This window comes from Dreissena polymorpha, chromosome 4, assembly GCF_020536995.1.
Source record: "Dreissena polymorpha isolate Duluth1 chromosome 4, UMN_Dpol_1.0, whole genome shotgun sequence".
NCBI lineage: Eukaryota > Metazoa > Mollusca > Bivalvia > Myida > Dreissenidae > Dreissena > Dreissena polymorpha.
Genome location: NC_068358.1, coordinates 87,826,832 through 87,844,159, shown reverse-complemented (window position 1 = coordinate 87,844,159; position 17,328 = coordinate 87,826,832). Strand labels below are relative to the sequence as shown.

The window sequence follows — 17,328 nt, the reverse complement described above, 5'->3', positions numbered from 1 at the left end:
CCTTTCTTACTAGATTCAAGTTTTTAATGCTTCATCTCCAAACTTTAGATACTGATGAGATTCAAACAGCATAAAACCTGAACAGACTGCAAGTTATGTGAAGGCTGTTCTGGCTTTATGCTGTTTGCACATAGCAATTTTCACTTTGCTGAGTGGGAAAAGGTTAAGGGAAGTCCTTTCAAAAACGACAGATTTAGTGGTAAAATGATTCAGTCTTGTGTTTAAGAAAGACATGAGGCTTTTTTTTTTTTAATCAACTAACAATAATGGGAAAAATCATCAAAAGAATATTTTTTTTATTCCTATACATAATACAACTTCACAATGTAGGTATGATCGATTTTAATTCACCAGTGCCTATTTGTTAAGAAGCAGTATTAACTGGCACATGAAAAATACATGCCATGAATTTAAGAAAACATTATCATTACAGATTTAAGCAGTGATCTTTTATTGATAAGCAAGGATTTGCTTAGACTTTTCAATGTAACACTTAGAAGAATATTGGTAATAACATCAGCTTCATAAATATAAACTTATTGTAGTGTAATATTTTTCATTCCACAATTACTGGTTGAAAATGTGTGTTCTCTTTAACACTTTAACACAATATAAAGTTTATTATAACCAATCCTAATGGCTAAATCAGGCTCAATAATCATACTACAAATAAAACAAGAGGGTCATGATAAACCAAACAGCCCATACATGTACTTGAAAAAATGAAGACTTGTGTATTTTAAGCAGCTTTGACAAATAAAGAACCCTTACTAACACACATGTAAGAGTTCTTGCAGAGGAGGGTAGAATCAATCTGGTTTAGTGTCAGGCATGAGGAAGTGAAATGGAAAGTAAAGATTGAGGCATATAAATATTCTGTGTTTCCACTCATTTTCATTAATGGGAGACACAAGCTAATCAGGGACAACACTTTCCGCTTTTAAAAAGAAATATCTTATAAACAATAATCCAGTTTGAGCGGAAAGTGTCATCCCTGATTAGCCTGTGCAGACTGCACACACCAATCTGGGATGACACTTTACACAGTCCCTGATTAGCCTGTGCGGACTGCACACACCAATCTGGGATGACACTTTACACAGTCCCTGATTAGCCTGTGTGAACTGCACACATCAATCTGCGATGACACTTTACGCAGTCCCTGATTAGCCTGTGCGGACTGCACACACCAATCTGGGATGACACTTTACACAAATGCATTAAACCCAGTTTTCCTAGATTAAGACTCCCAAATAAGCCACAAGATACGCCAGGTGCACACATAAGCCACAAGATACACCAGGTGCACACATAAGCCACAAGATACGCCAGGTGCACACATAAGCCACAAGATACGCCAGGTGCACACATAAGCCACAAGATATGCCAGTTGCATACATAAGCCACAAGATACGCCAGGTGCACACATAAGCCACAAGATACGCCAGGTGCACACAAAGCCACAAGATACGCCAGGTGCACACATAAGCCACAAGATACGCCAGGTGCACACATAAGCCACAAGATAGGCCAGGTGCACACAAAAGCCACAAGATACGCCAGGTGCACACATAAGCCACAAGATAGGCCAGGTGCACATATAAGCCACAAGATACGCCAGGTGCACACATACCGTATACGTGCGCTTATAAGACGCATTTTTGAGACTTAAATTAATAAGTTACAGTTGGGGTCTCGTCTTATAAGCGAGATACTGGTGAAAATAAACAAAAAAAATCAAAATATCGAGTTTACTGGGCTTATTCTAGCCAAGTTGGACACTTGTCAGTTGTTTTGAATCATCGCGGCAGCCATTTGCATTTTCTCTAAAGTCTGTATTGGCCCGTACCGTGTATCGGAACGCTATGTTCAGTTACCGATTTATTTGTAATAAAATGTATTGTTACTGGTTTTGTTGTCTATTATTTTTAATTTGAATTTTGTTATTTTTGGGGCGTAAAACGTTATATTGTCCGTGATTATTCTTGAAAAGTTTTTATCACCTGATTGTCTGCGCGCGACGTCGTTAAATGCCATATAAATTGGCCATTATAGTATACGTGTGTAAGCGGCAACACGATGCCAACATGCTTAAAACAACAGCAAAATCAATTCTCAGTAAACACGCTGCCGATTACAAATGCTATTTGACAAGTTTGTATCACCTGATCGTCTTTGTTCCACGTCGTTAATTTTCAATTAAGACATAATTGGCAATTAGGGTATCCTCTGAAATAAGTTACCAGTTTGCAACTGTCAATTGTTAAATAAACACGTTTATTCAGACGAACCACTAATACTGATGACACATTATTTATTAGGGGCCAACAACGACGGGAGCAAAGAGCGACCGCATGCAATTATCCGCATATGGCTTGCTTCTTGACACGTGATTTCGATCTGCGCTTCGGAGTCTATCACTCTATCACGCGATTGGCTAATTTTATGAAAGTAGGCGTTACCTATTGTTGATAGACAATGGGCGTAAAATTTGCATAATCTAGGTAATAAAACTAAACGCTTTCAAAATATCTGCCTATTAAATTTCAATACCTGTCAAACAATACAATTAAGATGACTGACACGATCAATTTTGCTTGTGCATTGATATTACGAACGTAATATGTTTTATGTTTGCAATTGTTAGGGCAAATGATTAATACGCAGTTGTTAGAAATTTTGTCAATTTGATAATTATTTTTATTGCATGAATAATACTTGAAAATAAATTAAAACCCACTAATATATTATAAAATAAACAAATATCATTTACTTTGTTGTGTGCTTGTTTTATTTTTCAGACTTGCGTGAATTACTAATTGTATGCAGCGCGAGTTTGAAAAATTCTCAATGTTTAATAATTGATGATTTTCTTTAACATTCTGCCATTTTTCGGCCATTTTCCGGCCGATGAATACGGCAAAATTTGACCGCGTCTTACACGTGGGTCAGTCTCAAATCCACCCATTATAAAGTCCGAAGTCGGGGTGCGTCTTATAAGCGAGGGCGTCTTATAAGCGCACGTATACGGTAAACAAGATACGCCAGGTGCACATATAAGTCACAAGATACGCCAGGTGCACATATAAGCCACAAGATAGGCCAGGTGCAAACATAAGCCACAAAATACGCCAGGTGCACACATAAGCCACAAGATACGCCAGGTGCACATATAAGTCACAAGATACGCCAGGTGCACACATAAGCCACAAGATACGCCAGGTGCACACATAAGCCACAAGATACGCCAGGTGCACACATAAGTCACAAGATACGCCAGGTGCACACATAAGCCACAAGATAGGCCAGGTGCACACATAAGCCACAAGATACGCCAGGTGCACACAAAGCCACAAGATACGCCAGGTGCACACATAAGCCACAAGATACGCCAGGTGCACACATAAGCCACAAGATACGCCAGGTGCACACATAAGCCACAAGATAGGCCAGGTGCACAAATAAGCCACAAGATACGCCAGGTGCACACAAAGCCACAAGATACGCCAGGTGCACACATAAGCCACAAGATACGCCAGGTGCACACATAAGCCACAAGATAGGCCAGGTGCACATATAAGTCACAAGATACGCCAGGTGCACACATAAGCCACAAGATACGCCAGGTGCACACATAAGCCACAAGATAGGCCAGGTGCAACACATAAGCCACAAGATACCCCAGGTGCACACATAAGCCACAAGATAGGCCAGGTGCACACATAAGCCACAAGATAGGCCAGGTGCACACATAAGCCACAAGATAGGCCAGGTGCACACATAAGCCACAAGATAGGCCAGGTGCAACACATAAGCCACAAGATTGCTAGGTGCACAAATAAGCCACAAGATAGGCCAGGTGCACACATAAGCCACAAGATATGCCAGTTGCACACATAAGCCACAAGATATGCCAGTTGCACACATAAGCCACAAGATAGGCCAGGTGCACACAAAGCCACAAGATACACCAGGTGCACACATAAGCCACAAGATACGCCAGGTGCACACATAAGCCACAAGATATGCCAGTTGCATACATAAGCCACAAGATATGCCAGTTGCATACATAAGCCACAAGATATGCCAGTTGCATACATAAGCCACAAGATATGCCAGGTGCACAAATAAGCCACAAGATAGGCCAGGTGCACACATAAGCCACAAGATACGCCAGGTGCACACATAAGCCACAAGATAGGCCAGGTGCACACATAAGCCACAAGATACGCCAGGTGCACACATAAGCCACAAGATAGGCCAGGTGCACACATAAGCCACAAGATACGCCAGGTGCACACATAAGCCACAAGATACGCCAGGTGCACACATAAGCCACAAGATAGGCCAGGTGCACACATAAGCCACAAGATAGGCCAGGTGCACACATAAGCCACAAGATAGGCCAGGTGCACACATAAGCCACAAGATACGCCAGGTGCACACATAAGCCACAAGATAGGCCAGGTGCACACATAAGCCACAAGATACGCCAGGTGCACACATAAGCCACAAGATACGCCAGGTGCACACATAAGCCACAAGATAGGCCAGGTGCACACATAAGCCACAAGATAGGCCAGGTGCACACATAAGCCACAAGATAGGCCAGGTGCACACATAAGCCACAAGATAGGCCAGGTGCACACATAAGCCACAAGATAGGCCAGGTGCACACATAAGCCACAAGATAGGCCAGGTGCACACATAAGCCACAAGATAGGCCAGGTGCACACATAAGCCACAAGTTAGGCCAGGTGCACACATAAGCCACAAGATAGGCCAGGTGCAAACATAAGCCACAATATGCCAGGTTTACACATAAGCCACAAGATACCCCAGGTGCACACGTACCAGTTCCTTCTTCTTCACACACAGCATGAGCTCAATGAAGAGTTTCTCAGCCTGGTCGGGGCCGTACTGGAACGTCTTCTGTAGCGTGAGGATCAGCTGGTCGCGCAGGCTCTCCGGCATCGTGCTGGACAGAAAACACAACATTAAATGTTTTATTTATTTAAGTAACGAACTTGTTTAGCGTGATAAATAACAACACTAGTTAATTGTTGAATTTAAATCTATTAATTTCAGATTGATTGTAAACCATGGCAAATCTTATTTTATAGTGAAATTCTTGAGTCTTTTTCTGGGTAGAACTAGTAATGTGTGTCTTATAAAAATATCTTGAGAATTTCTTTGCCAGATGGAAACCACATACACTACCCTTACCTTAAATGTTCAGTTGTTAACTGATTACTACATGATGTTAAATAATGGTTACATAAACAATGTTCTGCACAAGTGAATCAGGTACAACACTGTCTGCCTTATCCGGATTTTTTGCTTTGAAGAGACTCACTTAAAAAATGTAATATCATAAAGCGGAAAGTATCATATCTAATTAGCAGGGATCATATTTTCCCACAACATCAATCGGTCCGGATATAAATGGGGAAAAAGTATCTGAAAATTTATGTCCGAAATCATGACAAATTACCTTAAAATATATACCATTGATTTTGCCATTCATGAAGGTGGTATAATAAATGTACAACTAAAATTCCCTTAGGCATTTTATTTAAATGGAACGAGTTTTCTCAACTGGTTTTATCATTTGCTTTTTCATTGTTGTTTCGTGTGCTGTTTTATCAGACTTTTTCATAAGTCTATAACGATGTTTTAAATTGTTGTCGACTCGATAATAGCTTACAAACATGCACTAACCAAACAAATGTCTGTGCGTAGGTTGGCTTCTGACAATAACACACCAAATAATTAAGAAATAATTTGTGTACATTATAGTTTGTTGTCAAATAACCCACTGCGGATAGTTAAGATGCGTAGGGATTTAATCACGAAAGCGAAACATTTGAAACCACACATCTAATTGTCGTGAGTTATTCAACAACAAAGTATAAAGTGCACGAATTATTTCGATTCTAGCACGGTTTTACTAAAGATTTATACAATGTATATTATTGTCTTGTGTACTATTTTATGTGAAGTTCCGCCCATAAAAATAACTTTCAGCTGTTCTGTCAATCAGATCCGCAACTTTCATTCATAATTATATAACCGGATTATTACGCTGGTGGAAAATGTATCGGCATGTTTTGTATAGTTACAGCGCGTGCTTTCAGACGCGTCTTTTCGGATGCGTCTTTAATCCGCTGTTCACAAATTTTTTATTCGTGGTCTGACGTGCAATAAACTGGTCCTGACCGGTTTAGAGACTGCAGCGAATGGTTTATCACACTTAATCGAGATAAAAATGTCATAAGGGTGTGTTAGCATGTACACTGTGTAATCGATATCATGACATGGGAATTTTAGCAAACAGAATCGGACCGACTGTTTGGGATTTTCAATCGGTCTTTCATGACCCCAATCGGTCTAGGACCGACAAAACCGAAAAAATATGATCCCTGCTTATTAGCCTGTACAAACTGCGCAGGCTATTCTGGGATGACACTTCCCACAAATGCATTAAGTCCAGTTTTCCCAGAGAATGCTTCAGTATAGAAAAATTGTCATTATTCAGTCAAAATCAAAAATGTTCAGATCTGATTGATTTATACTTAGCCATGAAAAGTGTGACATCAGAGTAATTGTTGTTTATTAGCAGCACACCAGACACATGAAGAAGAATATTCTTCCAATAAAAAATGATAATGTTAGCATCCTGCACTCAGAATAGAGATATTTATTGGTATTGCTCACTGGATTATATAACAGTGGTAATCTTGTCTGCCATCTATTGAACATTTTAGTGAGTTTCATTTGAGATAAAAAATAAATGGAAAACTCTGCACATAAACAAATCAGTAAAATGGTTATTGCAACTGCATTAGCATTTATTTCCACCATTAAAATCTTTAATTTCCAAACTTCTCAATGTAAAACCATCAATGAGTATTTAAAGACTAAATTTGGGATGAAAATAAACTAAATGCAATTGGAAATATGAGCCATTAAACCTTACCCATTCAGAGGCAAAGTGAAAATGGCTATGTGCAAACAGCATAAAACCAGAACAGCCTGCAAGTAACTCGCAGTCTGTTCAGATTTAAGCTGTTTGTTGCTCATCATTATCTAAGGGTTGGAGATGAAGCCCTAAAAACTTGAACCTTGAAAGAAAGGTCTTGCTACGTACCCGTCATCAAGGCTGTATTTGTGTGTAAAGGCCAGCAGGTCAGCTGCCCGACCACTGCCATCACAGACCACAACAGGGACAGGGGGCGTGTCAGTCACATACTCCAGGACTGAGCGTATCGTGTTGGCCCCTCCCTCAAGTACCACACAGATCACTGGTACACCCCGCCCTCGAACACCATTGGCTGCAATAGCAATGACAAAGGTTTATTTGAACAAAATTTGCTGCAACAGAAATAACATTGATTTATTTGAACAGAATTGTTTTTTTATTTCATTTAGTATTTCGTAGTGTATATAAGTATTTATCGCATGAAAAAAAAGACGGTACATTGATTTGCTTAAGTAGAAGAGTAGCTCTGTTGGATAAAGATAAGATTACTGATCTGTATGACAAAGTGAACTATATAATAATAAGCCAATGGTCTAGGGTTTGATTGAAGTTTGCTAAGCATACAATTTTTAACTTGTAATCTCTATGAAATGTTATTGATAAGAAGAAGTAACACATCATGAACCAAACCTATCAAAATCAATATACAAAACAAGAGCTGTCACCATAGTATGACATATGCTCCCTATAAATGCTTTGATAGAAGTTATGAGCATCTTTTGAAAACTAAACGCAGATTTCACAACCTAAACGGGGACCCTAAGTTCAAGGTCAAGGTCTCAGGGGTCAAAATTTGTGTGCGTATGGAAAAGCCTTGTCCATATACACATACATACCAAATATGAAGGTTATATCTATAGGGGCAGAGAAGTTATGAGCATTTTTCGAAACCTAAACACAGATTTCGAAACATAAACGCAGACCACAAGTTCAACATCAAGGTCACAGGGGTCAAAATTTGTGCGAGTCTGGAAAGACCTTGTAACATGCATGCCAAATATGAAATTGCTATCTGAAGCGAAATATAGTTATAAGCATTTTTCGAAACCTAAACCCGAAGTGTGACGGACAGACGGACGGATTATGAATATAATGAACATTAATTGATAAAAACAATTGGGAATTCTTACTGAAAGTGATTTTCTGATGGGCAATGTATTTCTCCAGACGTTTTCTGAAGATAACTTCTCCACCATACTTGCCCACCGTTCCATTGTCAACTAGCAGAAAGTATGAATGATTGTTGTTGAGGACGGAATAGTTGGTTCGAGGCGAGGATACGCAGTGATACGGTACAATCACCTGAAATATCCAGAGAAGCATTAGCAACAAGAATACATATAAAACAAGACTATTGTCAAGCAATATAAGCCCCCTACCGGCTCCACCATTGTCAGAAATTCCACCATTTTCATAATAAAAAAAATAAATTGTTGCCATAGCAACCAGAATTTTTGACGTAGGAACAAAATGAAATGACATGCATAATGTCCATATTGCCATCTATCCATGTTTCAAGTTTCATGAAAAAAAAATAAAAACTTTAAAAGTTATCGCAGGATCCAGAAAACCACCATTTCAGCAGTATTTCTGGTCTATTTGTTGGCATAGCAACCAGAATTTTTGAGGTAGGAACAAAATGAAATGACATGCATAATGTCCATATTGATATCTATTCATGTTCCAAGTTTCATGAAAAAATATTAAGAACTTTTAAAGTTATCGCAGGATCCAGAAAAATGTGACAGACAGACTGACTGACAGATGGAGTGCAAGCAGTATTTTATGCATGGCTGTTAGTGACCTAATCACACTTTTTCTGTGAAAGCTCGATTACCAGTCAGTACATGTACAATACATGTAACATATTCCTTGTCATTTATATAATTCTAGTTTTCATTCTATACAGGGTTCCCAGCATTTTGCATGAACAAAATTCCCTGATTTTTCCCTGATGGAAAATAAAAATTTCAGGATCATCAGTTCGACCTATTTCTAGTTTGAGACACCCTCAATGAATATCAGTTGCAGACAATAACATGTAATATATTTATATACAGAGAGAAAGAAGTAGGTATTTACTATTAGTACACTAAGCTACTTGTATACTACAAAGTAGGGCTGCAACGTTATCCGAAATATCCGAGACTCGCAGATCCAAACGAGGATTCGCGGATCTAACTGTGATTGGTAAAATCGGTTTCGAATCAGGATCTTATTTGAGTTTAACCTTTCCTTTGCTGTAAATTGTTTCTTTCACCCTAATACTTTCGTTAAATTGTTTCTTTCTGTTTGAAAGGCTGACTGGTACGTAGTTTGTCACAATTGACGCTACTTTTCCGACAAAAGCATGGTGATAAACAGTCTTCTTTCGTTTGCGATGGTGCAAAATGGCGCAGAATAAAATTTGTGATGCACTAAACAATTTAAAATCCTCGGTGTGGAAGCATTTCCGGTTTTGTATCGGCATACTAATGACACAGTATTTTATTGATACTTAATGCAGATTGCGTGTGATGCGTTAATTGCTTGTTAAAATACAGCGTTATTCATATAATATCTGACTGACATAATTGTGTTTAATATTAGACATTAATTAACTTTATAATATTAGACAAGAATGTGTTAAATTCGTTTGCCCAATACAAGTTGAGTCTCGCCAATAAAAATCGAAACACGCCTTATACGAGAAAAAAGGCAGAAACCAGGAAAAACTTGGCCTTATATGAGAATCTAAACTTTCAACTATTTGGACGCCATTTTGAAGTTGTATGCTTAGTTTTGGTGCAAAAGTTTAAATCTTTAAAATATACTTTAAGCACTCAGCCCCTTGTATATTCAGCTTCCTTTTTTGACAATAACCATATTGTGTAGTGTAGCCACAAAAGTAAGGTTCAATATTAGAGCGTACAAAAATAACAACTTTCAATATTTTCAGTCTTAGTATTTGTTTTTGATGTCGTTATTTCTGCTTCCACTACTGCTGTTGCGGCTGCAGCTGCATCTTCTTATGCTGCTAAAGTAGTATAAATATTAGTAGCTGTAAGGTTTATAACAATAATACTTAATTACTTTTTTCATAAGAAATATATAAGTTCTGGTGGTTCAAAACATAATTTTGGTTTATAGCAATATAAATTATAATTTATAATTTATTTTGCGTATTTTTACTTTCAAATTAGGATTCAAACCGATATTCAATATCCGAGCCTTTGGATTCGAATTCGGATCCGATTGAAATTTGGAATTCACTGCAGCACTACTATAAAGCCACCTTAGCCATGCAGAAGAATCAATTTGCTGTTTTAATTGTATGGACTTTTCGACACAAGTCCGGAAAGTCTGACCAAACAAAATTCACTGATTTTTCCCTGATTTCAGAAACTTTTCCCAAATTCCCTGACTTTTCCCTGACTGGAAAAAGTGAAAGTCTTTTTCCAGGTTTTCCCTGATTTCCTGGTTGGCTGGGAACCCTGCTTTAAAGCATGAATACATTTTTTTCAATCACATTACCATTCAAACTAATTCCAGTCATCTTAATAATCTTTGTAATCTTTCTTTATAAAAGTAGACTTTGTTAAATATATTTATGTTGCATTTAATAAAGTTTTTCTTTTATTTGATAGAACAATACTTTATTGTGTTTATCATTTAATAAACAGATTTTACAGTGTTTTACATTTATTTGTAAAACATTTTAACATCAATGATTAAATACTTTTTAAAACAAGTGAGTCGCAACTTTCTCACCTGAGACCCAAACTATTAAGCAGGTGGAGTTCAAAAGATTTCAAGATAGACATGTAACCCATATACCGTATTTTACCATGCATAGCGCGCAGTTTTTTACCTTCAAATTTCAAAATAAAAATTCAGTGCGCGTAATACATTGACACAACGCTTTCCTGGTTGCTAAATTGCAAAAAAATCCATTTCGTAATCGTTAATCTTCACAATTGCCGCCATTTTTGTTATTGCAAAAAAACTACACCCTATAATGTTATAGACTGAAGGGGCCGTTGTCGATACAACAAATAGCGGGAAAGGTAAGGAATGAACGGGGTAGTAATAGTTTTGACAAAAATTAAAAGATGAAAAAAATGTCTTTGTTGGTGCTTTCACACTTTTTCATTGATTGTTCATTAAAAAAAAATCGAGGTATACCGATCCCTGTGCGTCGCGGTATTGATTGTTAAAGTTTTTGTTGTCATGAAAACTCGTTGATTTACAACGCAAAACGTTTTATTTGAACTGAGGCTAATTATTTCAATAATATTTCTCAACCTCGCTTTTGCTTTATTTTGATAATTTAATCCAAAGTTTAATGTTAGCATTTCCGAAAATTTGCACTCTATGTGAATTGACAGTTTGACGTCATCAAAGGAAAGCCGATTCCTGTCTGAAGCATTAAAGCGACAAGTTTCTCGCCGACAAAATTGGCTTCCTTTGTCTAGCAATCAACATGCCGAACCAATCGTGTGTTTGTTCCTCAATGGCAATCGTCCAATTAAATAATAGCACGTGCAAAGCTCCGCCTTCGAACCTTTTGCAGAGAACGGAGGTGGAGTGCAACGGTTAATTGAGCAAGTGTTTTACGTAAGTTGAGTTCCGATTTGCCGAAATTACTAGGCCCTGAGCATTGAAACGACGAATACATTTATCAATGATTTTCCGATCTCTGCATAAATATGCTACTGTGCGAGTATACTACGTAGGTTACAAACCAACAATAGAGATATAGACTTGTTTTATTTTCTTTCAATAGGGACAAACAAATAATATTTGTCAAATGGCTTTACGCCAATAACGCCAACTGTATGGAATTGAGCGTTCGGGTGTATTGTTTGTCTTACTATAAATACTTATCAACTAGACGCAGTGAAGGAGCGAAATACCGGGTCAAACTGGATTTATTGGGGAGCATCTCTTAATGGGGAAATATTTAAGTCGATGAAAAATAAAATGGGATCCACGGACGATTTGCGTAAAATTGGACATTGAGATGTTGCGGGTCTGCAGAAGAAGATGTCATACTATGTTGTGAGCGGCAGGTAATGAACATGTTACACTGTTCAAATGTGAGGAATAGGTAATAGTGGTTCGAATTTAACGCGCAGGGGTCTTGAAAAAACATGCGCAGCGGCAATAAGGACATAACGGTGTTTTCGAGAGAGTAATCTTAAAAATTGTCGAAAATATAGTGCTATGCAACCCATGCTTCTGATCGTATAAACGCTCCCTACTTTAAAACAAAAAATTAAGCGCCCGAAAAACTCAGATTAAATGATAGCGCAATATAAGAATGGCGGCCATTTTCGGCCAAATTTTCAGGTTTTTGGTCTTGAATTCTTTTTTTTCTCCATTTTGGCTTTAAAAAATCGCATGCGCGTTATACATGGTAGCGCGTTATACATGGTAAAATACGGTATGCGTAGTGGACTCTCCCATCCTTTTTAATTGGATCAAAATTAGGGATGTCTAGTATATTCATTTCTATATTTAGAATATTTTCTTACAGAAATTCCTTTAAGCAAACAGCGCAGACCCTGATGAGACACCGCATCATGCGGCATCTCATCTGGATCTATGCTGTTTGCCAAGGCCTTTTTTCTAGACGCTAGGCATAAATGGGTTAAGTGGAAACTACCCCTACCTTTGGCAGCGATGGTTTTCAAAAGACAGAAGATTTATTATTAGAAACAATGTTTTAAGCAAGTTTTATAATTATTAGGCAGATTTGTGCCTCACTTTGTAATCAAAAGCTTTAATAATTTCCATTAATGGAAAACCAGCTGCCTGTTTTTCAACTGACTGAGCATTGAAAGAGTAACTGTTTTAAAATATTGATTACTCACAAATATTATGTATATATTTGGTTCTTATTAATTCAAAAGCAGAAAGTCGTATTTAGTTTAGGCAGTATGAATACTCTTCAACCAGAGATAACAATCTATTGCAGATTCATGTAAGTAAACATCAGTATATTAGAAATTGGTTGGCTTGAATTCCGGATGGCTCGATCTTTTGTTGTCGGTCCCGGCCAGTTCAAGCCATCGGGGTTCTTAAATTTACATAGTTGTTTAAGAATCTTAAGATGTTTATTGTGCCAAATTTGGAGTATAACTCCCAGATAGGAAAAATGTGGCTTCATTGCACTCTTTCCATATAATAGACACTTAATGTTTAAGAATTAAACATTCAATTTTGCAGCAAGCTATCAGTAATGATGCTGTTCTAAAAATAGCAAAACAAAGCTGACTCGAAGATGTTTTGTTTCTTAATTATGTTCCCTTAGTTCGGTCAAAATGCTGCTCTGATATAAACAGTTGGTGATTAGAAAATTGCCTAAGTATAGAAAATGTGTTAATCTTTTCAACAGAACACATCTATAAAACCAAAAAAACTTTGGCATCATAAAGGCACAAAATTTCCCATGTTTTGCTTGATTGCTTGAAATTATCTGGCTGCGTATCAATGCAAGTGCCAAACAAATGTCCACAAAATGTATCTCTTCCGACAAGTAGTAATGAGTGAACCATGGAAACAAAACAGACAAATCCAATTCGTTTTCTGGATTCATAAAGCAAGGTTAAAACCAATAATCAATGCCCCAGATGTCTTTAAGAATAAATTTCTATATAGTTTAGAAGGTTTTTATCAACATATGAAAATCTGATTTAATGTAAGAAATAGCATTCAATTAAGTACAATGTAGGAAAATATGTAGAGATGCAGTATGCTTTTTTCAATAAAGATTCCAAGAAGGAAGCCTTGTTAGTAATGATTGATTGGCCAATTTGAATAAGTTAAAGTCCAAAAGTAGGTCAATGTTTAAGGTACAAATAGGTCAGAGGATTTGAAAGTGTTAACTATTGAAAGGAAGTATCAAAGCTTTTGGTCAGAAGTATTAAAATTAAGCAAATTGTCAATATGGGTTAACCAAGAATTTTGACCTTCCGAGTCTGAATGTGTCAAGGCCAAAAATAGTTCAATGTCAAGGTCACGTTGATGTCAGGTGATGTGAATGAGTTCAGCTTGCTCATAGATAACATCCATTCATTTATCAAGCTTCATAGCAGGCTGTACTGATGTGAAACGAAACACATCACTTTGGGTTAATCTAAAATGTTTACCTTAAAAACAAAAGTAGGTCAATGCCAAGGTCAAAATGAGGTCAAAGATGATGCTGTGTTGATAAGTGCTCATAGACATTCATGCAAGTATCAAAGATTGTCAGAAAGCATAATTGATGTTATATGAAACATGACATTTTAGGTGAAGTTTGTATCAACAGACGGATGCAATTAAAAGCAACTTATTTGAAATGAGAGAAATGCTGGATAAAGTTTTTCCTAAACAAAGTGCATGGACATTTTTCTAATATTTGACCTTTGACAGAGAATTCTGCAGTTGGACCAAAACCCTCAGGTTCTGGGGTGCAACTTTCTTCCTACTGATGTTTGTCCTTGTTGCCAAGTTGTTAGAATATTTATCAATGGAGGAAAAAAGTATACTCTGGACAAAGTAAGTTCCACCTGCCTGCCACCACAGTGTGTCCCCTTTGGTATTCAAATCAAAAGACAGTTTACAATTGGTAACTTCACGCAATAAAACATACTCTTTTAAAAATAATTATCAAAGGCTTCAAACACAAAACGGTCTGATAAACTAGTTTTGTTGACCACACCGTGAAACCAGGAACAAAGTTATTACACTATCCAGGTGTCCATCTCATTGAATATTCATCATGCCTGGGACATGTGTCTGAGGCCAATACATCACAGATATTTGCTATAGACAGCTAGCAGCAATCAAACTAAGTTTCATTACGTGGTACTTATTATAACAGGAACAAAAGTTATTCTTATTAACAAAATAAAGAATCTAGTGTTTATTAGAATTGAATGATTTGTTGTATGACATGATTATCAGTATGGCATGATTTGCATTAACAGATGATTTGCCGAATCACACAATTTGCAGCACTGCATGCTGCATGCATTATTACAAAAGTTGTGGTAAAAGATTATAATTCAGTATAACTTTATTTGCAGCCCTGCATTATTTGTAGTACTCTGTGACCTACAGTATGGATGTGATTCCAAATATAAAACATTTTGTCAAATTAGATGATTTGAAGTGATCTGCAGTATTCTGTGATCTGCATTTGATTTGCAGTATCAAATGAAATGCCATATTGCATTATATGCAGAATGTTAATATCTGCAGTATCACTTGACACACAGTAAAGCATGATTTACTGTATAACATGATCAGCAGTTCATGTTAATGCATTATCACAAGATTAACTTATACAGAAACATTTGTTAATATCAATACATTTGCAGCTATGTATTATTTGCAGTGTTGAATAGTATTCATAGTTTTCAGTATACTGCAATTTGAAGTGTTGCATTCCTTAAAGTATCCTGTGATTTGCAGGATCCCAGAGCATACTTACATCTTTGCCTATAAGCTCCTCCTTGTTTTCAACAATGCCCCAGGGTGCAATGCCGATGGCAATAATCTTGTTCTTTGCCTTCAGCGACCTGTCACTGATGGCGTCTCCCACATGCCGTGTAACACCTGCAAATATAATATTAAACTAGTAATCTAACATCTGCATATATAAAATGGAACTATCCATGTAAACCTGCAAATATAACATGGAACAAGCTGTGTAACACCTGCAAATACAACATCGGACTACCATTATAACACCTGTAAATTTAACATGGAACTAGCCATGTGACACCTGCAAATATAACATGGAGCAACCCATGTAACACCTGAAAAATGTACCATGGAACTAGCACCTGCATTAAACCAAATGGTGACTTGCCTTAAAGGGATCTTTTCACGCTTTGGTAAATTGACAAAATTGAAAAAAGTTGTTTCAGATTCGCAAATTTTCGGTTTAGTTATGATATTTGTGAGGAAACAGTAATACTGAACATTTACCATGGTCTATTAGAGCCATTATATGCATCTTTTGACGATTTTAAAACCTAAAAATTATAAAGCGTTGCAACGCGAAACGATTGAATAATTTGGAGAGTTCTGGTTTTGTCGTTAAATTTTGTGAAACTACGAAGATTGCTTATATAAGGTATAAAATACGTTCAGCATGTGTACTCGGCGGAATAGCTCAATAGGCTAAAGCGTTTTTACTTCAGGACTCTGGCAGGACTCCAGGGGTCACTGGTTCGAAACCTGGTCCGGGCAATGTTCTTTTCCTTTTTTTAATTTTATTCTTGATTTTTTACTGGAGCTTTTACGATCCAATGTTTAAATTTATCGATATAAAGCATTTAATGAATAAGTTAAAAAATGCCAAAATCTGTGAAAAGGCCCCTTTAAATAGAACACTAGCAGGTTGTAACAAGCATTTCCCTTGTGATAATGTTTCCGGTGTTTCATTTTTCCAATAATCAATTCATTATATAATTTGTCATGCCAAGAAAAATAAGACATTGCCAGATTTCTCAACAAGTATCAACCAGAATTATAAGATGCATCCAATAAAATTACCAACAGGGAATTCACAGTACGCGTTTATTGCTAATACTTAAATTTCAACCATTGCAACTTTTAAGATATTCATAAAATATTCATAAAATTCAGAATAAATATTTTCACAAATGTTATTAAAATGATTGGATTTTCACCTAATTAAATGGTTTGAGAACAAAAAAATGCAGGCAAACCCTGATAAGTTCCAGGCTATTAAAATAGGAAACAAGGGCTGTTTGTAAAACATGCATGCCCCCCTATATGGGCTATAAGTTGTAGTAGCAGCCATTGTGTGAATACGTTTTTTGTCACTGTGAACGGTGGTGGTGGTGGTGGTGGTTGTGTAGTAGTAGTAGTAGTAGTAGTAGTAGTAGTAGTAGTAGTAGTAGTAGTAGTAGTAGTAATAGTTGTAGTAGTAGTAGTAGTAGTAGTAGTAGTAGTAGTAGTAGTAGTAGTAGAAGTAGTAGTAGTAGTAGTAGTAGTAGTAGTAGTAGTAGAAGTAGTAGTAGTAGTAGTAGTAGTAGTAGTAGTAGTAGTAGTAGTAGTAGTAGTAACGAGTCATGATCAATCTACCCATGAAGTTTCATGATCCTAGGCGTATGCGTTCTTGAGTTATCATCCGGAAACCATTTTACTATTTCGGGTCACCGTGACCTTGACCTTTGACCTAGTGACCTCAAAATCAATAGGGGTCATCTGCGAGTCATGATCAATCTACCCATGAAGTTTCATGATCCTAAGCGTATGCTTTCTTGAGTTATCATCCGAAAACC

At 37.1% G+C, this 17,328-nt stretch overlaps 1 protein-coding gene across 7 annotated transcripts in view; it reads right to left on the bottom strand.

The window, feature by feature from the left end:
* The window catches only part of LOC127877394 (transient receptor potential cation channel subfamily M member 3-like), a 279,970-nt gene that overhangs the window by 76,468 nt on the left and 186,174 nt on the right, over positions 1-17,328 (bottom strand). For all 7 annotated transcript variants that reach the window (XM_052423217.1, XM_052423218.1, XM_052423216.1 and 4 more), the window contains 4 exons: positions 15,504-15,628; positions 8,173-8,344; positions 7,151-7,334; positions 4,855-4,978 (listed from right to left, as the gene is read on the bottom strand). In XM_052423217.1, coding sequence (XP_052279177.1) covers positions 4,855-4,978; positions 7,151-7,334; positions 8,173-8,344; positions 15,504-15,628 — 605 coding nt within the window. The remainder of the gene's footprint in view (positions 1-4,854; positions 4,979-7,150; positions 7,335-8,172; positions 8,345-15,503; positions 15,629-17,328) is intronic.